The following is a 26,513-nucleotide window of genomic DNA, read 5'->3' as shown; positions in this document are numbered from 1 at the left end:
ACATCATGATGCTGCCACCACCATGTTTCACTGTGGGGGTGGTGTTCTTTGGGTGATGTGATGTTTTGGGTTTGCGCCAGACATAGCGTTTTCTTTGAAGGCCGAAAAGTTACATTTTAGTCTCATCAGAACAGAGCACCTTCCTCCATACATTTTGGGAGTCTCCCACATGCCTTTTCGCAAACTCAAAACGTGCCATTTTGTTTTTTGCTGAAAGTAATGGCTTTCTTCTGGCCACTGTGCCATAAAGCCCAACTCTATGGAGCGTACGGCTTATTGTCCTCCTATGTACAGATACTCCAGTCTCTGCTGTGGAACTCTGCAGCTCCTCCAGGGTTACCTTAGGTCTCTGTGTTGACTATCTGATTAATGCCCTCCGTGAGTTTTGGTGGGCGGCCATCTCTTGACAGGTTTTCTGTTGTGCCATGTTCTTTCCATTTGGTTATGATAGATTTGATGGTGCTCCTGGGGATCATCAAAGATTTGGATATTTTTTTTATAACCTAACCCCGACTAGTACTTCTCAACAACATTGTCCCTTACTTGTTTGGAGAGTTCCTTGGTCTTCATGGCAGTGTTTGGTTAGAGTGGCCTCTTGCTTATGTGTTGCAGCCTCTGGGCCTTTCAAAAAAGGTGTGTATATGTAATGACAGATCATGTGACACTTAGATTGCACACAGGTGGACATCATTTCATTAATTATGTGACTTCTGAAGGTAATTGGTTGCACCAGAGCTTTTTATGGGCTTCATAACAAAGGGGGGTGAATACATACGCACATGCCAATTTTCTGTTTTCTATTTCTAAATAATAGTTTGATGTATATATTTTTCTCATTTCACTTCACCAAATTTTCTGTTCTGCTCCGTGTTCTGATCCACCACATACAATTTAGATTGACAAAACATTGAATTTAAAGAGGTTGTAAACCCATACAACTTTTTTTTTTGCAACCTGTAAGAGAAACACATAATGAGCTAGTATGCATTGCATACTAGCTCATTATGAAATACTTACCTTACAACGAGCCCCCGCCGTGCCGCCCGCTTACCTGTATGACGGGCGACATGTCCAGTCGCCCGTCTTCCGGGATCGTGGCATCCGGCCATCTGATTGGCCGGAGCCCCGGTGACGTCACTCCCACGCCGACAGTCATGGCACGGGGCTCTGAAAAAACGGCACCAGCGGCCGTTCCTTCAGAGCGCATGCGCCAGTGAGGTTACTGGCTGCATGTAAGGTAAATATCTCCTAAACGGTACATGTTTAGGAGATATTTACAGTACCTATAGGTAAGTCTTATCATAGGCTTACCTATAGGTAAAAGTGTCAGAGGAGGGTTTACTTCCTCTTTAAGGCTGTAATGTAACAAAATGGGTAAAAAGTCAATGAATACTTTTGCAAGGCACTGTAAATGGCAGCTATACAATACAACACAATGAATCTAATTATTTAAGGATTTGTAAATGATCACACAATGGTCACACAGTAAAATGAGAAGATTCACTTCATATATCCAGTCATGTGAAATGTGTGTCATTTTAATAATAATTTTCTGCATCTCTAAACTCCAGGTGCTGCTTGCAATCAGCCCATTCAAGTCTGCCTGCAGAGGTTAAAGTGATGAGAGCCGTGCATGAGCAGCTCATACAGCATATACAGCCCACTGTGTGCGACAGGAAAGCGACTCCTGTGCACATGTACGGGAGTGACGTCACCGCAGTTCGGCCATTCAAATCGGCCAAAGATTTGGTACCCAGAAGGACTACTGGGTTAAGATGGAAGTGTCGGGGACCAGGGGAGCTATGACAGCCCTTCGCTGGAGGGCTCTATTTGTAGACCTGTCTCTCATGATTTACTAGTATGCGTTGCATACCAGTACATCATAGCTTAAATCTGCATAAGGACCTTTTTTTATTTTTTTCAGGAAAAACGACTACTGTTTTAGGCCTAAATTAATAGAAATTTCAACTTTTGTAACATTTTACACCCATTTTCAGGGTGTAACATTTAACGTTACAAATGCATCAGACACCACAGCCCAGAGTTCCCGTTTTGCCATTGGAACCTATATAAGCTACTTTCCATGGGTTTTTCATGCAAAAAAAAAAAAAAAAAAAAAAAAAAAAGCACTGCACTTCATGTAGTGTGAGTGGGCCTTAGATCTTAGTAAACTGAACGAAAAAAGCCTAAGGGTCCATTCACACCACATTGTTTTTTCTTTCTACATGTAAAGTAGGTTATATGGGTTCCAATGGCATAGTTCACACGAGCACAGTACGTTCTAGTGCTTTTCAGTTTAAAAAAGAACAGCACAGAACTGTACTGGAACACAGTAAAAACACAACAAAAATGCACCAGACCCCAGTAGAATGAGGGCGAAAAAATGGGAAAGAGTAAAAAAAAAAAGCATATGGAAATGTGTTAAAAACGTGCATGCAAAAAACAAAAAGGTGTGCAAAGCCTTACAGTTCATTTTATTGTTCTAACTGCCTTAGCCTGAGTAGTAAAGCTTGTTCCCTGCCAGCATACTGCAGACTGGAACCATTACGGTCTGTGAGAAAGCAAAGATCTGACAAACCTCCTACAGAGTCAAAACTATAGCTTTGATATCAGAAAGTGCATGCCCCTGCTGATTGGCGAGCTCTAGCTCTGACTCAGCAAAGAGTTTGTTGGATGTCAGCAAAGAAACAACTGCTTTCACACACAGACCAAGGGTCCCACTCTGCGGCATGCTGGCAAGGGGGGCAAGCTATCCCACTCAAGCTGTGGCTGGTTTTTAAAGAAAACCAACCTATAAGACTTAGCACACCTTTTGTTGTGATGCACTTGGAATGTATTTAATTTATTTAAACTGAAAGTTCAATTGGTCTTTAACAGAGGTACAATATTTGTAGGGAAGAAACTACATCTCATATTTCAGTTTTACTTGCTACTTTGAGTTGTTCTTTAATAAAATATATGAAATCTACTCACAAAATAAAGTAGAATTCCTCAATGAAATAAGTCAGGAAGAACAGAAAAGTCACAGGGTTGCATGATTAGACTGACCACCTGTTGTGAAATACAAACAAGACACTTACTCAGACTTTTTTTCACAGGCGTTAGCAGATTCTTCAATATCTTTCTCTTTTTCAGCCAGGAGTTCCTCTTTGTTCACAAGTGACAGCTGCGTCTGTGCAAGTTCCTCGGATGCAGTTTTCAACCTGTAAAATAGATTGTGATGTATTCTAGAGATGACACGGAGGGCAACCCGAAACAAGTAAATTGAGCCAGACATCAAATCTCTGTCCACAAAGGTGGCATTTAAACAGAAAACAATAAATCCTATTGAGTTTTAAGCAAGGACCAGCAGCAGCTTACACATTTCATTCTAACAAGGTCACTGCCTAAGAGGCAATAGATATGATCTAATGGGATGGTTGGCAGTCTAATAAATAGTCCAATAAGCTAGCACCTTCGAAACTATAACTTAAAATATATCCAGCTTGCTCTTTAAACCAATGATTAATGTTACTGGTTCCTATCAAATTTAAACTACTTCCACATTAAATTAAAAAATGTAAGGCTAATTGAAAGGGTACACTTCAACTACGGTTTATTGGATGAACTGCAAGTGCCAATTACTGCTGCATGAAACAATCTAGCATCTCTAAGGCTTCCCATACACAGCTTCACAATGTGAATGCCTTAACTGACCTTATAACTCTTTCTCCATACAGCTAAACCCACCCTAACATAAGGGATTAAGTCTCAAATATGCTCTTCTTGGGAAACCCAAATACCTTAGGTACACTTCTGATGCTTGCACGGCACAAGAATCAAATGGTGCATTTTTTATATTAATAAGTAATCGACTAACAACGCAAACAAAACAGTTCTGCTCTCTAAAGTAAACTCATGCTTTACGGGATGATACAAGAAACCTGAGACCTTCCTCACTGTCTCTGGGCTCCTCTTTTGCAATGCAAAGAACAGCTGACTGCAGCCGCAGCAAGAAGCGCACAATGCAGGGGAGTAACTACAGGGGTTGCATTTGCAACCGGGCTCCATGCTCCAGGGGGCCTGTGCGGCTCCCCTGTACACCTAGATAGGGGGGGCGGCTGGGGCAGCATGTAGAGAAATCACTGCCCCCTGTAGCTGCAGAAGGAAAATGGGAGGAAACTGGTTCCTCTGTATGTTGCCTACGCCACTCCTCCTATCCAGTTCACTTGTGTTCTGCTGTCTCTGGGCCCAGTGTGCTCCCCTGGTACCTCAACCCCCCCCCCCTACTGTGCTCCCTTCCCTCTCCTGCCGGCTGCTGCAGGGGATGTGTTACAATAGAGAACCAGGAAGGGGTCGGTAAATATGTAATTTACCAGCTCCTTCTCTGAATGGACAGAGTTCTAGTCAGCGACATTGTATAAAAAAATAAAAAAATAAAATGATAAAAACGAATACAATTAAAATACCAAAAAAATAAAAACTACTGACACTAGTGGATGAACTTCCAGGATTGCAAAGGTCACACTTGCAACCAGGCACTGGCATTTCACCACTGTAGAGAGGCCCCTAAATTGCAGGAAGGGGGCCCACTGCAGAACTTGTGAAAGAGTCCCACTGTGGGACCGTAATAAAGGGCCCCCCAACAAGAGTTAAGGGCACCAGGATCAGTGGGAAGAGCACCAGGCTTGAAGGGAAGGGCCCTGGCCAGAAGTCCAGGGTGGCCTTCATGGTTTCTTGCACCGGGGCCCTGAAGGTTCTAGTTATGCCTCTGGCACAATGCCCAAAAATGTAAATACCTTGCACAACTAGGCTTGTGACGGTATCAGATTTTCATGCTGCGATTAATTGATTAAGGTTTTGCCACGGTATACGGTATTATCACGGTATTCTATTATTAAATTTAAATTATTAAATTTCCACCTCACTTCAATTTCATTGCTGAATTTAGGGGCTTTGGTTCACTTATGCACATTATTATATAGTCAGTCAGTACAGACTCTGTGAACCAGGCCTAAAATAGGTCATCAAGCAGTGTCTGGCCTAACTGGTGATAACTGGTCCTGGCGCTCGGCTCCGATCCGATGGCCTGGTCATTAAGAGGGCAAATCCTTGTGGTCAAGAAGTGGTTAAACCTGAAGGAGGTGTTGTTTATAAATGACTTTACTATTGCTTTAGGCCTGGTTCACATGTATGCGGGTTGGTGGTTCACATGTATGCGGGTTGGCGGTTCACATGTATGCGGGTTGGCGGCCCACATTTGCACAGGCATAGCAGCCCATTGATTTGAACGGGCTGCTATGCCCTAATTTTCCGCAGAAAAAAGGTGCATGCAGCATTTTTTTAAAATTCAGTGGCCTTGAAATCCATCCTGCTTTTGCACCATGCGACTAACCTGCAGTTCCTGCTCTGGCAAGCTTTCTGCATTTTTTGTAGACACTGCTTGATGGCTATATAATAATGTAATGTGGGCTGCTATGCGTGTGTGTGTATATATATATATATATATATATATATATATATATATATTTATTAGAGCTGCACGATTCTGGCCAAAATGAGAATCACGATTTTTTAGCTTGGAATAAAGATCACGATTCTCTGTGTAACAAAAAAAAAAAATTGGGATAACTTTACTGTTATGTTTTTTTTTTTTTTTTTTTATTCATTAAAGTCTAATCATTGCGTTTGAAAGACTGCTGCGCAAATACAGTGTGACATAAAATATTACAACAATCGCCATTTTATTCTGTAGGGTCTCTGCTAAAAAAATATATAAAATGTTTGGTGGTTCTAAGTACTTTTCTAGCAAAAAAAAAAGTGTCAGAAAAAGATCCAGTCTTTAAGAGGTTAAACTTCCTTTCTCTCTGGCAGAGGGAAGGAAAAGATACAAATGTAATCATTTTTGTTTATAGTTACTCGGAGACTAATGCTGAAAGGGGTTAGCTGTGTGAGTGAATGAGTCATCCAGCTCACTGAAATGTATCAATTCACAAGTCAGGCAGACTTGACAGAGAAACTCGGTATTTTAAAAATGCCACAATAACAATACCGTGGCTATGCAATACCGCGATATATCGAATTACCGAAAACCGGCATATGTCTATGCACAACAAGCAAACAACTCCCACAGTCCACTGAATCTGGAAAGTCTCCCTGATGAAGGGAAGTTACGGGGGACAAAATAGAACAAATATACAGAAAGGGCACAAAGACCTCCGTGTTTCTTATGTATGGTGAAATGTGAAGACATTCACATATGTAACAGGAAACAGGCTGTTTGGGGGCACAATGAAGTAGTAGATGCAGTGCCATTAGAGCTGCAAGGGTAGGAAGAATGTCATGGCGAGGTAAAGCAGAGACTCTTCTGGTTTGGAAGGAGGATATTCCAGACAACATGTTTCAGAGAAATTCCTCCTTTGTCAAGTGTAGAAAGTATGCTATAATGCAATCGTTTTTTTTCCCTCACAGCGGCACATGCAGACTTTATTTTTCTAATACAAGCTTCCTCAAATGAATATTGGTCAATACAATGTTTTTGAGGAGTGAATAACTTAGCAGGAGCTTTCCAGTCACCAAACAGAACAGGCTGAAGAAAGGAGTAAGGCCCTTCCGGAATCCTAGACTAGTAACAGCTCCTGTATCAGCACTAGGCTGTTCTAGTTTTAAAGACTAAGTTGGCCTTTTCAGGCAGAATTTCACTTTTCATAATAAATAAAAGCCTTCTAATGTGTAACCTGCCAATGCCCAGTTATCTAGTCCACAATTTAAAAAAATGCTTTTAGAGCCCTGACTTCTTGTATCAAGTGACCTTCCAGGAACTTCTTATCCCATTCACGCACTGCCTTACTGCATCACAGAATATGAACTAGTTGCACTTTGGGTGCCATTAATTACTAACGGCACCCCAAACACCCGGCTACTTTATTGCATTTGTTGCTCATAGTGCAGCCAATTGAAATCAGTGGGCTGCCCTTTGCAAGTCTAAGGAAACTGTCTCTGAAAAGGTGCAATCCCTCTACGCTGTGTGAATGGGGCCTGAAAGTGAAATTGGTGTGTTTACACCCTTCTCCTCCCTAAACAGGACCTGGATTACAAGAACAGACAGCTGAATGTCTCCTTCCCATGTACTTGTATAAAGCTGGCCATACACTATGCATTCTATACAATGTTTTTATAACCACATTTACCAAAACTATGTAATAGGAGGACCCACCTGTACAATTTATTAAAATTTGTATGAAATCAGGCAGACCCTTGCACTACATAGTTGATGGTATATCAAAAGGAGATTGTACAATCAGATTGTATGGCCACCTTAACCACTCGCCGACTGCCGCACGACTATTTACATCAGCAGTCAGCCCCTCACAGGCAAAGCGACATTAGGCTACGTCGCTAACCTGTAAGGGTTTTGGGAGCGAGCGCGCGCCGCCGGATGCGCGCTCCCGCTCGGTCACGGACCCCGCCGGGCACTCGCGATCGTCCGTGACAGCGGGAGAAAGGCAGGCGGCTAGTGTAAACAAAGCCGCCTGTCAGTTCTCCCTGTTTAAGAATGGTGATCAAACAGTTCTACTATGTAGGACCGTTGATCACTGTTATTACACATCAAGCCACAGCCAATCACAGTTAGAAACACGCCCCTAGGACACACTTAACCCCTCCCTCTCCAATACAGTTAACTCCTTCACTGCCAGTGTAAATTTTACAGTAACAGTGCATATGCATAGCACTGATTACTGTAGTAATGTCACTAGTAACCCCAAAAGTGTCAGAAATGTCAGTCAAGGGTCCGATCTGTCCGCCCCAATGTCGCAGTCCCGCAAAAAAAAAAAAAACAATCGCAGATCGCCGCCATTGCGCGTTAAAAAAAAAAACAACAAAAATGACAAAAATCTTTCCCTTTGTTAGTAAACGCAATAACTTTTGCGCACACCAATCAAAATACGCTTTTTGCCATTTTTTTTTACCAAACATATGGTAAAAAAAAAAAATTGGCCTAAAAAGTTAAAAAAATTTGATTTTTACATTTTTTTGGGATGTGAAAAAATGTGAAAATATTGTTATTTTTGCAAAATTGACGCTCTTTTTTTGTTTATAGCGCATGATCAAAAAAATCGCACAGGTGATCAAATATCACCAAAAGAAAGCTCTGTTTGTGGGAAAAAAAGGACGTCAAATTCGTTTAGGTACAGCGTCGCACGACCTCGCAATTGTCCATTAAAATCACGCAGTGCCGAATCGCAAAATAGGCCCTGGTCAGGAAGGGGGTAAAATCTTCCGGGGCTTAAGTGGTTAAAGGAAGAAGTACGAAAGTGGGTGGAAATATAAAAAAAAAAAAAGTGTTGTAGTAATGTGGTCCAAGGTGGTAAAACACGCCCTTTTAGGTGTATAAAGTGGTCATACACTATACAATCTGATTGTACATTCCCCTTAAGATTTACCAAAACTATATAGGACGACACACCTGGTCATAAACTATACAATCTGATTGTACATTCCCCTTAAGAAGTACCAAAACTATATAGGACGACACACCTATCTATCCAATCACTCTGTATCCAAACAAATTAACACTATATAGTTAATGGTAGAGCAAGATTTCCTGATGTAAGCTAATATGTTGCTTTGCTGCCCTTAACCTCTTGACCTCCGGAAGATTTACCCCCTTCACAACTAGGACACTGTTTTGGGATACAGAACGGTGTTTCTTTGACTGACAATTGCGCAGGCATGCAACTTTGCACCTAAATAAAATTTAAGTTATTTTTTTCCCACTTCTAGAGCTTTCTTTTGGTGGTATTTGATCACCATTTCATGTTTGTAATTTTTTTTTTTTTTTTTTTGCGCTATGAACAAAGAAAGACCGACAATTTTGAAAAAAATCTATAGATTGAAAACAAATTAAATTTCTTCATAAATTTAGGCCAATATGTATTCTGCTAAAAATTTGTGGTAAAAAAATTCCAATAAGTGTATACTGATTGGTTTGCACAAAAGTTATGGCACTTACAAACTATGGGATGAATCACATCTCAGAGAATTAGAATACCATCAAAAAGTTAATCTATTTCAGTAGTTCAGTAAAAAAGTGAAACTCCCGTTTTATATAGATGCGTTACACACAGAGTGATAGATTTCAAGCATTCTTTTCTTTAAAGTTTAAGGATTAGGGTTTACAGCTAGTGAAAACCCAACATTCAATATCTCAGAAAATTAGATTATTACATAGGACCAATAAAAAAAGGATTTTTATTACATAAATTTTGGCTTACTGAAAAGTATCTCCAGGCACAGTATAGTATGCACTCAATACTTGACAATGCTGAGGTGTTATGGAAGCCCAGGTTGCTTTGATAGTGGCTTTCAGCTGTCTGCATTGTTGGGTCTGGCGTCTCTCATCTTCCTCTTGACAATACCCCACAGATTCTCTATGGGGTTTAGGCCAGTTTTTTTTTTTTTTTCAGGGCCAAGCAAGCACAATGATACAATGATCATTAACCACTTCATTATAAGGGCACTTTCACCCCTTTCCTGCCCAGGCCAATTTTCAGCTTTCGGCACTGTCACACTTTGAACGACAATTGCGCGGTCATGCACACACAAATATAACTCTCTTTTGGTGGTATTCAATCATAGCTGGGTTTTTTTATTTTTTACTAAAAAAGAAAAAGGAGAATAGACAGAAAATTCTGAAAAAAAAAAAATAGTTTTTTGTCAGTAAATTTTGAAAATAACTGAATTTTTGTAAAATCTTACCGTAAAATTCCTTTCTCTGAGTCCTCCGACAGTCGCCGCCCCCTCACAAGTCTTCACCAATGGGTATTGACCTTTGCTCCGCAGGAGTAGCTAGGCACAAGATTTGTTAGTAACAAAAGCTTTTAGCATAGACACACCCCTAGGGGCTGTCCCACTAGTCAATACCTCCCTGCACTAGCATTCCCAACTCAGTTTGGTAGCATAGCAGTAAGAGTACACAAAAACCCCAAAAGAGGGGCGGGGGGCGGCGACTGTCGGAGGACTCAGAGAAAGGAATTTTACAGTAAGATTTTACAAAAATTCCGTTTTCTCTTACATCCTCTGACAGTCGCCGCCCCCTCACAAGTCTTCACCAATGGGATGTCCCAAAGCAGTATAGACATGAGGGGTGGGAGACGTAGCCGCAGAAACAGCAACGCAGTACCCACATCAGAGAAAGGAACCTTACGCACAGTAAGAGAACCAGTTGGGCAACAGGAAAGTGCTCAACATGAGCAACAACCCAGGAAAACAAGCAACCCAGGGGTGAAACACCCCCACAGCCAAAGACCAATAAACAAGGGTCCCTATAGCACTGCCGCACAGAGAACTTGCGGCCAAAAGGAGGCATCGGCTGATGCCCAAACACCCATCTTATAAAAAGTAGAGAAGGTGTGCACGGACGACCAAGTCGCAGCCTTGCACACCTGGGCCACCAAGGCCCGAAGCCGGAAGGCCCAAGACGTACTCAGAGATCTGGTAGAGTGCGCCTTAACAGGGAAGGGTGGAACCCGTTCCTGCAAGTATAGGCCAGAACAATGGACTGTCAGATCCATTTGGCAATGGTCGCCGCAGACGCCGCCATGCCCTTCCGAGGACCCTCAGGAAGGACAAGGAGGGAATCCGACTCGCAAAAAGAAATAGCGGACGACAGGGGGAACCCTGAGCGTCCTGACAACATCCAAGGAATGCAAAGCAACCCCCTAGGATGCACGGGCTTCGCACAGAGCGAAGGCACGACAATGTCCTCACCAAGGTGAAAGCCAGAGCCACCTTAGGGAGGAAGGACGGGTGAGGTCGCAAGACCACCTTACCCTTGTGAACCACCGAGTAGGGAGAACGGCAGGACAACGCCACCAACTCTGACACCCTGCGAGCCGAAGTGATCGCCACTAAAAAAGGCAATCTTTTCAGACAGCAGAGACAAACGATATCCCCTTGAAGTTGTCAAAGGGGACACGCTGCAACATGGACAGAACCAAGTCCCACGGAGGTAAGGGCCCCCTCCGAGGAGGGGCCAAAAGACGCACACCTCGAACAAAGGTGCGAATGAGGAATGAGACGCCATAGGGCGCCGAAAAAGAACAGCCAGTGCAGAAACCTGGCCTGTTACCATGGCCAGCGCCAAAAGCTGGTCCACACCAGTCTGAAGGAAAGCCAACACTCTCGACACCGAGTATGAGCGAGGGGAGAACCCCCTGGACACACACCAGGCAAAGTACGCTTTCCAAGCACGGTAATAAACGTTACCAGACGAGGCTCTTTAGCCGTGAGTAGAGTAGGAATGACCTCAGGGGAGAGACCCCAGTCCACAGGACCTGGCTTCCAACAGCCAAGACATTACAGCCAGCAACTGCAAAGCAGGAAGGAAGATCAGTCTCGAAGACAGAAGGGCTTCCCGCAGTAGCAGGCGCCACGGAGGCACGACAGCCAGACGAACGATGTCCATGTGCCAGGACCGGCGAGGCCAGTCCGGTGCCACCAGAAACACCGCGTGCGGATTTCAGGCCAACCTGTGAAGGAGCCTGGATCGCAACTGAAGTGGAGGAAAGGCATACATCAGCCGATACTGATGCCAAGGTGCCACTAACGCATCCGAGGCGGCCGCCCGAGGATCGCGCGTGCTTGCCACGAACCTTTCTCCCAGGTTGTTCAGCCAAGACGCGAAACAGATCCACATCCGGGGATCCCCACCTCGCGCACAGCATCTGAAAGATTTCCGGGTGTAGGGACCAATCCCCCTGGTCCAGGGTCTGGCGGCTCAGATAATCGACCTGCCAGTTCCCCACCCCTGGAAAGTGAACTGTCGTGAACGCCGGGACGTGAGTCTCGGTCCAGGACAGAATGTCGGTCACTTTCCGGGCCGCTCGGGCACACCTGGTGCCCCCCTGGTGGTCGACGTAAGCCACCGCGGTGACATCGTCCGTCTGTCCGTACCCGAACCATACGGCCCTAAAGTTGTTCCGACCACTGGAGAAGGCAAAAGCTGTATCGCTCTCAATTCCAGAATGCTGATCGGAAGGGAGGATCCCTCCTCCGACCAAGTTCCCTGGGCAAACAGGTTGCCCAGAACACCTCCCCAGCCCGACAGACTGGCAGCCGTGGTGAACACCGTCCATAGCAACGGAAAAAAAAACTTGCCCCCCCCCCCCCCCGACACCGCCGGGGACTGGAGCCACCACAGAAGATCTCTTCTGGTTCGGCGCTCAATGAAACCCTCAGATCCCAAGACTGAGGATGCATTGTCCACTTGGCCAGAATCTCCACTTGGAGAGACCGCGTGTGAAACCTGAGGGAATCGCCACTAACCCCAGGCACCGCATACAGGTCCTGAGTGAGAAGGAACGGGTGTCCCGGAGGGACTCTACCTCTTCCTGAAGAGTCCGGAGCTCTTCCTCCGGCAGGAACGCTCTAGCATGAGCAGAGTCCAGAACCATACCCCGATAGGGAAAGCGAAACGTTGATGGTCCAACCGAACTCCTGAAGCGCCCGTACCGTAGTGGACAGGGCGTTCAGCAGGCTCTGACTGACACTCGATCTTAACAGGAGATCATCCAGATCACCCAAAACCGCAACGCCCTGGGCTCTCAACAGGCCCAGAACAGGTGCCAGCACCTTGGTAAGAACCCGTGGAGCCGAAGCGAAACCGAAAGGTAACGCCACGAACTGGCAACGGTCCTCCGTAATGGCAAACCGAAGGCACCTCTGGCGACCTTCGAAAATGGGGATGCGTAGGCACGCATCCTGCAGGTCGACAAAGGCCAGGAATCCTCCTGGGCCCAGGGAAACCCCACCGAGCACAGGGATTCCATGCAAAACTCCCGAACCTGCACAAAGCGGTTCAGAGCTTACAAGTCCAGGATCGGACGCACTTTGCCCTACTTACTGGGCACAGTGAGCAAATCGGAGTAAAAACCCCCGAAATCCGTCCCGGTGAGGCACCGGGACCACCACCCCCTGGGCCAGGAGATCCTTCATGCGCCCAGGAGACAGCCGAAGAATTGAGGAAAAAAATCTGTCCGATCTTGTATCTCGTTCGAAAGATTTCCTGAACCCACCTGTCCCGAAGCGGGACAGCCAAGGCTGGAGGAAAAAACGCACAAACGTTCCCCCACCCCAGAAGTGGGTGAGGGCGTCCCTTCAGGCAGAATTGGAATGGGGCGCCGAGCCGGCGTAGCCGGACTTTCGCTACCCGCCCAGGGCTCCTCCTGGCCACCTTGGCCTTTCGAAGGGTCTTCCCTTGGATTGCGACTTAAAGGCACGAAAGGACCCCTGAGAGGGTCCAAATGCGGGGCCCCGCTCGCCGCGAAAGGACGTGTTCTTCGGATTCCGGGGCAACAGAGTGCTCTTGCCCCCAGTGACCCCATCCACCAGAGTATCCAAAGCCTCGCCAAAAAAAAAGGCGAAACCCAGCATAGGGAAAATCATCCACCGTTTTCCGTGACAATTGGTCAGTCGACCAACTCTTCAGCCAGATCAGTCGACGGTAGGCACCGCGACACTAGACAGGCGTGCAGCGAAAGGGGCCTCATGCAAGGCCGCATCGCAAAAGCACATGACCCCCTGATGGAGCAGGACTACCATAGCCAGCGTAGCTGGCGGTGCAGCAGCAGACACAAGGGTGCGCCAGAGCCCCTCAGTCCAGGCGGCCCTCCGCAGGATCCCGGAAAACCAGGGTATCCTCAGTGGAAACCAGGGTAACCTTGGTCAACACGGCCCCAGCGTGAACCACCTGGGGTGCCACGCACAAGCGCTCCTCCGTGGAGGGCGCAACAGGGTAAAGCAGTGTAAAATGACCAGGCACCGTAAAGGGCTTTTCTTTTTTTTTTTTTTTTTTTTTTTAAATTGCGCCATTGTTCAATCGCAGCGTGATAAAATGCAGCAGGGCAGGGGAAAAACCTGCGCCGACTAGCGGGTTCTATGCATCCTAAAGGATGATCTTTTATGGGAGGGAGCAGCTCATCCATAAGTGCAAGCTCTTCAGGCGAGCCTGGGGGAGACGTATCAACCCCTTCAACCTCTGCCTCCCCTTCAGACCCCAAAAGGTCCAGAGATGAGCGAGACCCTGAAAAGGGCAAGCCAGTCACAGCAGCCACATCACCATCTAAAACAGAGGAGAAAGATAACCTGGCCCGCAACTATGCAGAACGTGCAGCCATCCGCACCCCCATCCATGACACCAAAAATGTCACTACAGTGGCCAATCAAGGCACAGCGGGGGTTCAGCAGACCCAGGGTCCCCCACCAGGGCTGGGGGGGAACCAGCTATCCTGAAAATCCATGTCAAAAAACAAGTTTGGAATAAAAAGGTACTGGCCCTTTCTCCTAAGCTAGGCAAGATCAAACTGAGTTGGGAATGCTAGTGCAGGGAGGTATTGAATAGTGGGACAGCCCCTAGGGGTGTGTCTATGCTAAAAGCTTTTGTTACTAACAAATCTTGTGCCTAGCTACTCCTGCGGAGCAAAGGTCAATACCCATTGGTGAAGACTTGTGAGGGGGCGGCGACTGTCGGAGGACGTAAGAGAAAAGTAATTTTTCTCCTTCACTGATGTGCGCTGATGAGGCGCCACTAATGGGCTGCACTGATGGGCACGAATGAGGTGGCACGTATGGGCACTGATGAGGTGGCACTAATATGTCACACTGATAGGCAGCACTGGTGGGAAGCACAGATGAGCCGGCACTGACTTTCCTCACTAATGGGCACTGATTGGGGTCATTGATGTGCCATGTTTGCTGTCATTAATATGCATTTATTTTACTGTATTGTAATCAGGGCACTGATCATCAGTGCTCTGATTACTTGTCTTACATCCCCTCCTTTTGAGGAGGAGCAGCTGATCGGCTCTCCTCGCCACACCCTCTGACAGTGTGAGGCGAGGAGAGCCAAAAAACGTCACTTCCTCATTTACATGTGACCAGCTGTGTTTGGACACAGCCGATCACGTGGGTAAAGAGCCACATCATTGGCTCTTTACCAAGATCGGGGTATCGCTGTGTCCTAGGAACACCCACGGGCGCACGAGAGCGGCCGTTCTGGGGGCGCAGTCATATGTAGTCGTCCCAAAACGAGAGTTGCACCGCTCTGCCATCATTTGACGGTGTGCGGGGACGGCAAGTGCTTAAACCAAGTATTGCCAAGTCCTGCCGGAAATCGTAATCAGCATCTCCATAAAGCTGGTCAGCAGAGGGAAGCATGAAGTGCTCTAGAATTTCCTGGAAGAGGACTGTGCTGACTTTGGACTTAATAAAACACAGTGGACCAACACCAGCAGATGACATGGCTCCCCAAATCGTTACAGACTGGTAAATTTTGCATTTATTTGGAAATCAAGGTGCAAGAGTTTGGAGGAAGAGTGGGGAGACACAGCATCCAAGTTGCATGAGGTCCAATGTGAATTTTCCACAGTCAGTGATGATTTTGAGAGCCATGTCATCTGCTGGTGTTAGTCCACTGTGTTTTATCAAGTCCAAACTCAGCACAGCCTTCTACCAGAAAATTCTAGAGCACTTCATGCTTCTCTTTGCTGACCAGCTTTATGGAAATGAGGATTTAATTTTCCAGCAGAATTTTGCACCTGCCCACACTGCCAAAAGTACCAATACTTGGTTTAACCACTTGCCGTCCTCACACCGTCAAATTTTAATTGGTTCAATGATCATGTATCGTTGTGCTTGATTGGCCAGCAAACTCACATGACCTAAACCCTGTACATAAACACTTTTCAGTAAGCCCTAACCCATAGAGAATCTGTGGGGTATTGTCTAAAGGAAGATGAGGGACACCAGACTCAACAAAGCAGATAAGCTGAAAGCCACTAACAAAGAAATCTGTGCTTCCATAACACCTCAGCAGTACCACAGGCTGATCGCCTGCATGCCACCAGCAGTGCAATTGCAACTGGCGCGATGGCATCTTTGTACTACCCAGACTGCAGGATATCGGCCACAGTTGCGGCGTTCAGAGGGGAAAAGAAAATGTTTTTGGTTCGTGGAGGAGAAGCACATTGGGGAGGCTACTTTGAGTCTACAGCTGGGAGTAAAGTTGAATACCTCCCCAAAGGAGGCGAAACCTTGATCTACTGAGGAGAAACACTGGGGGGGGGGGGGGGGATCCCAGATGAGAACCCCCTTAGTGAGGCCCTGCCTGGGCAAGCCTGGTCTACACAGAGAACCTGGGGAGGCAGCCAGACAGGGGATGCTCCTGCACCAAGCATGGCAGCCTAAAGGAAGAACACATCAAACATCCAATGCTGCTGTTGGTCTGTAGGAAACGCAAACAACTGAGGTGCATAGGTATGTGTCACTTTTTTATAATGATGGATGATGCGTCCAGGAAGACAACTCAAGAAAATTCAGATTGAGATAAACTACAGGATCTAGGACTTAAAGAAATTCATTCATTAAAAAAAAAAAAATGTAACTTTCGGTTCCGGCGCCGCATGCACTAGCCCTCGGCTCCCGCTGCACCCCACTAAAACTGCTTACAAGAACCTCTCAAATTGCGGCGACCACCTCCCACCAGCTACCTGGAGCCCGCGGATCACCCGGCTACCTCTCTCACTCCTCGGATGGACCGCTAATGCCACTAATTGAGGCAGCGGCTTCGGCCTTCCCTCCGCCGGCCGGAAACCCCCCCTGACATGGACATCAGTTCTGCTGTGGCTCCCCTTGCTGCTGGCCCCGCGGACACAAACACCAATCGTATAGCTTAGGCAGTGGCCACGCTGTTAACCCCCACTATAGCAGCATCGGTGGAAAAAGCTGTAAACGCTGGCATGATGGAAATCAAGCCAGAGCTAACTGAACACTCAACTCAGGCTGAATGAGGCTGAGCAGCGCATCTCTAGCATTGAGGATGAAGTGTACCAGGCCCAGAGAACTGAGCAGGCCAAATAAAAAAACAACCAATACCTGCTGCAGAAGATAGAGGACCTGGAGAACAGGTCGCGGAGGAGCAATCTGCACTTCGTGGGTGTACCTGAATCTATGCCCCCCTCCGCCATCTTGGACTTTCTTAGACATTTCTTGGACATCTTGGACCTCACCACAGCCGCACCCCTTGGGGGAGCTCAAGGAAGGACACTCCCAAGTGCCCCAAGTTTTCCAATAACGGACATTCCCTGCGCTCTGGCCTCCAAGGACTCAGCTGAATACGTTGCCTGCAGCGGACTCCTTTCTTCTCGCCCATTTTGGGCCTGACAAAATGCCCTCTCTTTCTTGTTCATCCCGGCTGGGAGTGAGTATATATCAATTGGACTGCCTGGTTTTACATCTCCCCTATTTCAAGTTATGTCTTACTATGCTGCTAATACTTATTCCTGGATACCCATTGAAGTTGCCCTTCCCCAATACACCTGAATGGAGGTGGTTGCCTCATTGACCCTTCTCTTCTAGTCTTCACCATAAATGTGGGCACGAATATTTCTAGCTGACCTGGGTTACTGCTTTGGGAACCGGCAATCTCCGTGAAGGTATGCGGAAAAAAGCAAAGTTATTGATTGTTTTGATTCCACCCTGTTCTATTCTCACGGTTGTACCTTGGTTACCCCCTCTGCCTATCACACTCTACATGTCCACCCCCACTACTGTCCAATCTCACACGCCTTTGGATCCAAACTGGGCCACCAGACATTACCACTTCGGGCAATACTCTACCCCCCTCCCCCTCACAGCTTTCCCCAAATCTTTCTGCAATATCCCATCTCAGTTAACATTGTATGAGACTGATCTCATGGAATGTTAAGGGCCTTAGATCCCCCTACAAGAAGTCCAAAGTCCTACGACGTCTGAACGCAGGACGTTGCCCTCCTACAGGAATCCCACATCACTTCAACGGACTTCCACCGCCTAAGGAAGTCCTGGGTAGGAGAGATACTGGGCTCGGAAGCGGGGGTACTCGTCCTACTACATAAACACTTAGCGGATGACATTCTCTCCTCTAAACTGACTCTCATGGTCGCTTTATCTCTCTGCATCTCCGCATACACGATAAAGATCTTCTTATTTCCAATGTTTATGCCCCCAATTCACCCAAAAAAAACACTTCTTCGCGCACATCTCCGTCAAGCTCCTCCACAACCCCAACGTCCCCCATATAATAGGGGGGACTTATACCTGATCATGGACCCAGCCCTGGATAGATCTACCCGAAAACCCCGCACAGAGGCAAACAGCACGACCTGGCCACATCTCTCCTTGCTACCACTATCGAATCCCTACGCTTCAGGGACATCTGGCGACTCCATCATCCAGCAGACAGGGAATACACATTCTATTCCAATCCACATAGAGTATTTACCAGAATTGACTACCTCTTCTGCTCTGACAATATTATCCTCCGCATTGATTCCTTCATCTCTGACCAGTTCCCGATATCCCTATCCGTTGACACCTCCAGCTCCACTCCCAACATGCACTCCTGGCGTTTCCCAGCAGATCTAAAAGATAACGCCGACTTCCATTCGTTCCTGGACAGGCGTGGGACGAATACTCTGAAGTCAATATCCTCCATCTTGCGGAACCCAACCTGTTCTGGGAAGCCAGCAAAACGTACCTTAAAGGACGCGTAATTTCATACTCCGCCTTGTACCGGAAAAATGCCACTTCCAACTACTACGCCGCTAGCTCCCGCCTCAAATTAGCCCAATGCACCCTGATCACCCATGACTCTCCTGCACACAGGAGAGAATGGCACGATGCCAAGCAAGCCTTTGATACATGGGCGCACACTTTAGAACGCATTAAACATGCCCAAATGTCAGCAACCATTCACAAGTTTGGCATTAAGTCGGGTAAATTGCTCGCTAGGCTATGCTCAGGCACCTACAGCCCCACCCATATCAAAGACTTTAAAGACCCTCAAGGCAACATTAAACTCTCCCCCCAGAATGTGAGTGCGATTATGCAAAAATTCTACTCCTCCCTCTATGCCCCAGACTCCATAGATCCACAGACCGCCCAGTCTTTCCCATCTCAGACACCCCTCTCCCGTGTGACCCCTTTGCAACTATCGGCCCTCAATGCCCCCATCACTTTGACCGAACTCTCTGACACAATTCACTCGTTGGCCCCTAACAAGACCCCAGGCCCTGATGGTTTTACGGGCGAATTTTATAAATCATTCCAGCCAATACTTGAATCCACTCTCCTTAAAGTTTACTCCACTCTGTGGGCAGGTGGTTTCTACCCTACCACAGGCTACAAAGCCATTAGCAAACTCTTGGCCAAAAAAAACAAGGATCCCCTGGAACCTGGCTCCTATAGGCCCATCTCACTTCTGAACCTGGATGCCAAAATTCTCTCCAAAATGATGGTGACCAGACTGTCGCTGGTCATTCCCTTCCTTCTGCTCCTAACGAACCCAGATTGGGCCGGGGACAGCGAGCCACCCTTAACATTCGGAAAGTATTGCTGGCGCTGGAATACGCTAAGTCTAACCCCTCAGGGGACCTGGCTATCGTCTCTCTGGACACGGAAAAGGCATTTGACAATGTCAGCTTTGCTTGGCTCAACTTCGTAATGGACAAAAATGGATTTTTGTAAAATCTTACCGTAAAATCCTTTTCTCTTAGCTCATTGACAGACGTAGTCCTCGGTGATACACCACCTTCAGGTTATGTTGCCTCCACAGGAGCAGGACTAGACAGGATATTAAAAAGCTCTGGCCACACCCTAGGGGCAGTCCCAGAGGGTATATCCTCTCTCTCTCTGCCTCAGCAAATCAGTTATGTGAAAAAGCAGTCTTTAGAGATTTTAAACCAACTCAACTCAAAAACAGAGGGGCGGGGACTACGTCTGTCAATGAGCTAAGAGAAAAGGATTTTACGGTAAGATTTTACAAAAATCCATTTTTCTCTAGCGCTCATTGACAGACGTAGTCCTCGGTGATACACCACCTTCGGGACGTCCCAGAGCAGTATCACAAATGAGGGGTGGGAAAATGGAAATCAAATCCCAATCTAGAAGGCCCAACCGGTGCCAACTAGAAGTTTACAATGCTCATCCTTAATGATGAGACTCAACAAAAAAGAGAAAAAATTTTTTTTTTTTTTTTTACAAACAGAAAAAAACCCTCGAGGTAGACCACCGGTCTCCTCAAATTGCGGCCTGCAAAACCTTGCGGCCAAATGAGGCATCCGCCGATGCCGTCACATCAATTTTATAGAATTTTGTAAAGGTATGTACCGACGACCAGGTGGCCGCCTTACATACCTGGACCACTAACGCCTGATGGCGAAAGGCCCAGGAAGTACTGAGCGCTCGAGTGGAGTGTGCCCTAACAGGGAACGGAGGACTCTGACCCTTAATAGAATAAGCCTGTACCACCGTTTGTCTAATCCATTTGGCAATGGTCGCGGCAGATGCAGGCAAACCCTTTCTGGGGCCATCCGTGATCACAAAAAGTGAATCCGTCTTACGGAATGATTCCGTAGCTTTCAGGTATACCCTGATTGCCCGAACCACATCTAAGGAATGCAACGCATGTGCCCGATGATGCTTGGGCTGAGGACACAAGGAAGGTAGTACAATATCTTCATTCAGATGAAAATCTGAAACCACCTTAAGAAGAAAAGATGGCTTAGGATGAAGTACTACCTTATCCCTATGAATCACTAGGTATGGGGACTGGCATGATAATGCAGCCAGTTCTGACACCCTGCGAGCAGAAGTAATAGCCACCAAGAAGGCCACCTTCTGGGATAAAGTAAGCAAGGGAATCTCCCTGATGTTTTCAAAGGGAGGTTTCTGTAGAACCGACAAAACCAAATTAAGATCCCAGGGCGGTAAGGGCGCGCGGACTGGAGGAGCCAGGTGCCGCACCCCCTGGATGAAATTCCGCACCAAGGACTTGGTAGCTAAAGGTTTCTGAAAGAAGATTGCTAATGCTGAAACTTGACCCTTGATGGTGCTCAAGGCTAGCTTCTGCTCAACCCCTTGTTGCAAAAAGGCCAATATTCGAGTCACCGAATAGGTACGTGGAGGAAATCCTAAAGATTCGCACCACGCAATATAAGTCTTCCATGTATGATAATAGACCTTGCTGGAAGTCGCTTTCCTTGCTTTAATAAGGGTAGGAATGACTGAAGTAGACAAACCTCTGTCCTTCAGTACTTGGGTCTCAATGGCCAGGCCATTAAACCCAGCGACTGTAAAGCATGATGGTAAATTGGTCCTTGAGACCACAGACACTCCCTGAGACGAAGTTCCCACGGAACGTCTGCAACTAGCATGTCCAAGTCGGCCAGGCCGGCTTGAGGAGGCCAGCCTAGAATTTCTAGGACCACTGGCGCTGATAGAATCTGAACCAGGCGTCCCTAGAGGTATCTGGCCCCGACCATCCGAGAAAGTCTGGTCGTTTTCTGTTCCCACACATTTATCAGATACCTGATTGTTATCAGGAAGGGTGATCTTTTCTGGTTGAACCTCAGGGACCGAAGTCACCCGACTAGAGGCTACTTGGCCTATCTGGTCAACCAGATCCGATTCCTGTGAGGTATAGGGACTAATCTTAGGAAAAGGTAAAGGAAAAGATCTATTCAGGGAACGGTAACTACCGCTTCCTGTAGTACTTAAATGTTGGAAGGGAAGAATCGCACCGGTAGTAGTGGTTGAAGCTCGATCTAATGTCCTGAATACCAGTGAAAACGTCCCCCCACCCTGAAACCGGGTGGGGGCGCACCTTCAGGCTGTGTACTCCTTTGCTTCGGGTTTGGCTGGGTTGGTCCTCTGCTTGTCCGACCAGCCCTTCTTGAACCCTCCTGGAGGAGTCTTGCCTTTCCCGCTAGTACCAGCCGGGCGCCCTTTATGGGTGGTAAAGAAAGGTCCTCGCTTGTTGCGAGGTCCCTTAGCTTTAGCAGCCTGTGGCAAAAAAGTGCTCTTGCCCCCAGTGGCATCCTTGATGATTTCATCTAGGTTGGCCCCAAATAGACGATTCCCCTGAAAAGGGAGATTTGTCAAGGTCTTTTTGGAACCTAGGTCAGCTGACCAGCATTTTAACCACAGCACACGTCTGAGGATCACCGCTGACATAGATGCATGCCCTAATAAGGGAGTAGTGTCCAAGGCTGCGTCACAGATAAACTGTAGCCCTTGTATAATCTGTTCCATCAAATCAGATGTCTCCTGGGGAATATCTTTTCCCCTAAGGTCTTGGCGTACCATTCTCGCCCATTCCGTAAGTGTCTGGGAAACTAGACCAATAACAATTACTGGTCTAAATGCTGACCCTATCAGAGAGAAGATGGTGCGGGACTCTGCTTCCATCTTTCGATCCACCGGATCCTTAAAGGACGAAGTGTCCTCCACTGGGATAACCGTGGCTTTATTCAGCCTGGAAATAGGTGGATCCCACACTGGTGGTACCGTCCATTTCTTAATGATGGATTCCTCAAACGGATAGCGTCTAGCAATACGCTTGGAAATAGTAAAGGTACGTTTAGAATGCTCCCATTCTCCTTTAATCTGATTACCGAAACATTTGGGTACAGGAAAAACCTTCACCGTTTTGATGGGCTTATTAGTACCAAAAGGAATCTCTGTTTCAGTTGCCTCTGCCGGTAAAGCCTCAAGTTTTAAGGTTTCCTGCACTGCCACAACTAGTGCGTCCACCAATGCTTCTTCCTGAATTATAGCAGGAGAAGAAGCGTCCTCCTCACTGTCTGAGGGGGCTTTACCTGGGATAACAGCCTTTGCAGAGGAACCTGCAACTACAGTGACCATCTCTGAATCAGAGTCAGAGGTGTCAGATAGTATAGGGGTAGGCGGGGGTCGCTTCCTTGACCCCCGTCCCTGACAGGCCGCCTCCACCCGAGCCACCATAGACTCCAAAATTGCTGTAAATGACTCTACACTCTGTGCACCGGCGGGTCCCGTGGCCCCCTCGAGGGAAACAGGTGGGGGAATATGTGTGGCAGGGTCCATGATAATTCCAGTCACTTCCTGGATAATATAATTCAAAAATAAAAAACTTTTTTTTTTTTTTTTTTTTCAGACCCCCAGCGCCACAAAAAGCCCCTTAGTGTTACCTGCTAGGGATCCCTATCGATCGAGAGAGAGAGAGAGAGATAGACCCCCAGGCTCACCACTTGATGCTCAGAGTTTAACTGCAACAGGTTACAGCGCTGTCTTGACAAACAGGAAGTCTTTTGGCTGGCTGCCCAGGAAGAAAGGAGGCGGCTCCGCCCCTCTGCACGCCTTCCGGCGCCTCCCCTAGCTCCACGAGGTGTTTGGATCACCTCAAACATGGCCGCCCCCATGCTGGAGACACAAGGCTACGCCAAAATGGCGGCTCGTGCGATCCAGCAAAAAAAAAAATGGCGGCGGCCTGTACTGAATAGCGGTGTGCTGCAGGGCACACAACACTCTCTCTGCATGGGGATTTGGCGTGGTTGGCGGTACCGGCCCTGACGGACCGCATGGCCATTCGGGAGGCCTGCTAATAGCTGGAGATCTGATTAGGAAGGCAGTCTACATATCCGTGGCTTCTGACTGGTAGGTAGCTTATTCTTATCACCGTAAGATTCCCAGAATGCCACAGATTATAATCTTTTTAACATGTATACAATTAGATTGTTAGCTCCCAAACCAAGCCTCCTGGCTTTTTGCACACAAAATCACACTCAAAGTAGGAGGATCTGTGTCATTTATAGGATAGAGAGGGACTATCTTACCATACAGAGAGGGGCCCGCGTTCACCACAAGACCCGTCAGGGGAAAAGGGGGAACATACTACTCACCATACCGGAACCAGGCGGGCACCAACTCCTGACAGTACCCCTCTCCACCGGGGCGGGAGGGCTGTCGACCGATATGGACGCCGTGACTCATGGTCTTTGGCGTTTCAACGAGACGTTTAACTCGCGGGGTCAGTCCTTTAATGGGACTTTGTCGCGGCCGACCCAGCGCGGAGCTATGGCCTGCACGCGCTCGTAGGCTGAACTGGGGTGACCACCGGATCTCAACATCCAGCCCGTCGCCCAGTTCAGCTTTCTTGCTTGAAGATCTCACAGGAACACTGGAGAAAAAAAGCTGTCTAAAAAATCCTTTAAGAAAAAAATCTTGCCAGGACCTAAGATCCCAGCAAGGTATCTAGGTCCTTACTCCTAACTAGACAGAAAATAACTGATTTGCTGAGGCAGAGAGAGAGAGAGAGGATATACCCTCTGGGACTGCCCCTAGGGTGTGGCCAGAGCTTTTTAATTTCCTGTCTAGTCCTGCTCCTGTGGAGGCAACATAACCCGAAGGTGGTGTATCACCGAGGACTACGTCTGTCAATGAGCGCTAGAGAAAATGGGTTTCAGTGGTCCCTTCTCACACTTAATTTGATCCATTTATGCCTTTCCCGCAGTCAGATTGATGTTGGCTGGTCTCCGTACCCCTGGATTTCGCCTTCATAAAAAAGGGACCCAGCAAGGCTGCCCCTTTCCCCCTTATTATTTAACTTGGCCATCAAATCACTCTCCAGGTACCTCCAGTCTGTTGCCCCCTTTACATTGCATCCCTGCAGGTACAGGGGACCTGCGGGTGTCCCTATTAACGGACAACATCCTAATCTTTACCTCTAACCCAGGCATCGACATGCCTGTAATCACTGCTCTTTTTGACACCTTCAAATTATGTTCTGGCCTTCGCATAAATTTCTCTAAGAGTGAGATTTTACCACTAGGGTGTTTCCTTTTCTCCCTCCTGGGCGTCTTCTTCCCCTTTCACGGTAGCAAGGTCCCATATTACTTATCTGGGGATAAAGATAGGAAAGCTTGCCCTCCTCCATTTATACTCTTAACTATCCCCTCTTTTCAGAAGAATTGCCAAGGAACTAAACAGTTGGATGGGTCTCCAGCTCTCGCTCCTGGGGAGATGCCACCTAATAAAGATGATCAGCTTAGCCCGCATCCTTTACCCAATGCAGACATACCCCTGCTCATCAAGCATCGAGACAAACAACTGCTCAATCGGGCTTTATCCAAATCTATCTGAAGGGCAACCCCCCACGTATATCTTTGGCAAAACTGTATCTCCCCAGACGCAAGGGTGGAGCGGGTCTCCCCAATCTACAGTTGTACAACCTTTCTTGTCTATACAGAACGGCTCTGGATTGGAACTCCCAAACATCACATTACTCGAACTTTGCCATGCATCTCAGATGACCTATCCTCTCTATCTGCCTGCATTACTGCACAGCCAATGGAAAAACGTTGCCTCTCCCCTACAACACACCCTTATGCTTCGGGACACTGTCATTGCATTGAGGGAAGTAAGGAAACTCCTGCAATGCTTCCCTTATATGTACAGCTATCTCCCCATCCGGGGCAATCCTTCCTTTCCACCAGGACTGTGCCGCAAAGCTTTTGTAACCTGGCAACAAGGATTGACTAAATTCTCAGAGCTTTACGACCAAGATACGGGCACCCTCCACCCGCAACAAGAGGTTCTGCAAAAATTTAAACTCACCGCCACTCATTCTTTCTTCCTTCACCAATGTCACAGCTACCTAAGATCCTCGAACTTGGCGGATTCAAAGACCCTTTCACTGACAAACTTAGTCGCCACTGAAACTACGGGATCTCCGATATCTACAAACCTCTACTGGGCTTCTCCTCCGAGACAACCTCCTCTGCAGCGCTTTGCAACCAAAACACGGCCGTTCCATGTTATGGACTTCCAAAACAAGAAATTCACATACTACACAGCTGTGTCAATGGACCTGATGGACTGAGGCGACTCCACCATTGCCACCCTACCTCATGGCTATCATCCCATGCCACTCTACCCTTCACCTACTTGTGATGGCTCCCTTATAGCCCCCATGTGTTCCCCTCAGACCCACCTAACCCCAGTTTTGCTCAAGTGTATTGCCGAAAAGCTCGAATTGTATGGTAACCTCAACTTAACTTTCTGGGTACTTTTCCTCTTACATCACCCCCCTTCCTTCTCTCGCCCATCTCTCCCTCCCTCCCTCTCTCGCCCCCCCGGTTATACTATACTCTGTTTAGTATAATTGTGCACTTGTGCGTTTATTGTATGCACTATTCTCTCAATGTAAAATGTTCTTAATACATTGTTGTTCTTCTGTACTGCTCATTCTACTAATAAAATCTATTTAAAAAAAAACAAAAAAAAAAATGTACTTGCACTGCGAACAGGTGGATTACTTGCCTTTTCGACAGAATCTGCCACTTCCATAAAGTGGATTTTCCTAGTCCCTTTCTCCCACTGGCCACTAGAGGACATGTAACTACTGTTTCTTTGCAGGGAACAGTTTGTTTTCAATGTTTATTCCAGATAGAGATGCTTCGTAACTAGTTGCAGTGTTTGCTGGTTAACATTAGTAGTTAAATGGCTAGTAACATCAAGGAATTGTTCTCCAATTGGCCCCAAACTCAGACACAGCAGAGAAAAAGAAAATAGTTCAAACAGGTTTATATAAAAAAAATAAAAAAAAACAACATTAACCACTTGCCGACCGCTCACTCGAGCTCTACTGCGGCAAAGTGGTTAGTTATCGTCCAGCGACG

General features: G+C 47.0%; 1 protein-coding gene across 3 annotated transcripts in view; it reads right to left on the bottom strand.

The window, feature by feature from the left end:
- FER (FER tyrosine kinase) overlaps window positions 1-26,513 on the bottom strand; it is a 452,282-nt gene that overhangs the window by 326,276 nt on the left and 99,493 nt on the right. For all 3 annotated transcript variants that reach the window (XM_082263755.1, XM_082263756.1, XM_082263757.1), the window contains one exon: window positions 3,081-3,203. In XM_082263755.1, the coding sequence (XP_082119881.1) occupies window positions 3,081-3,203 (123 nt within the window). The remainder of the gene's footprint in view (window positions 1-3,080; window positions 3,204-26,513) is intronic.

The sequence above is a fragment of the Pelophylax lessonae genome, assembly GCF_965119305.1.
Source record: "Pelophylax lessonae genome assembly, chromosome: 1".
Lineage (NCBI taxonomy): Eukaryota > Metazoa > Chordata > Amphibia > Anura > Ranidae > Pelophylax > Pelophylax lessonae.
The sequence above is the reverse complement of the archived record's forward strand: the minus strand, read 5'-3'. Positions and strand labels throughout refer to the sequence as shown.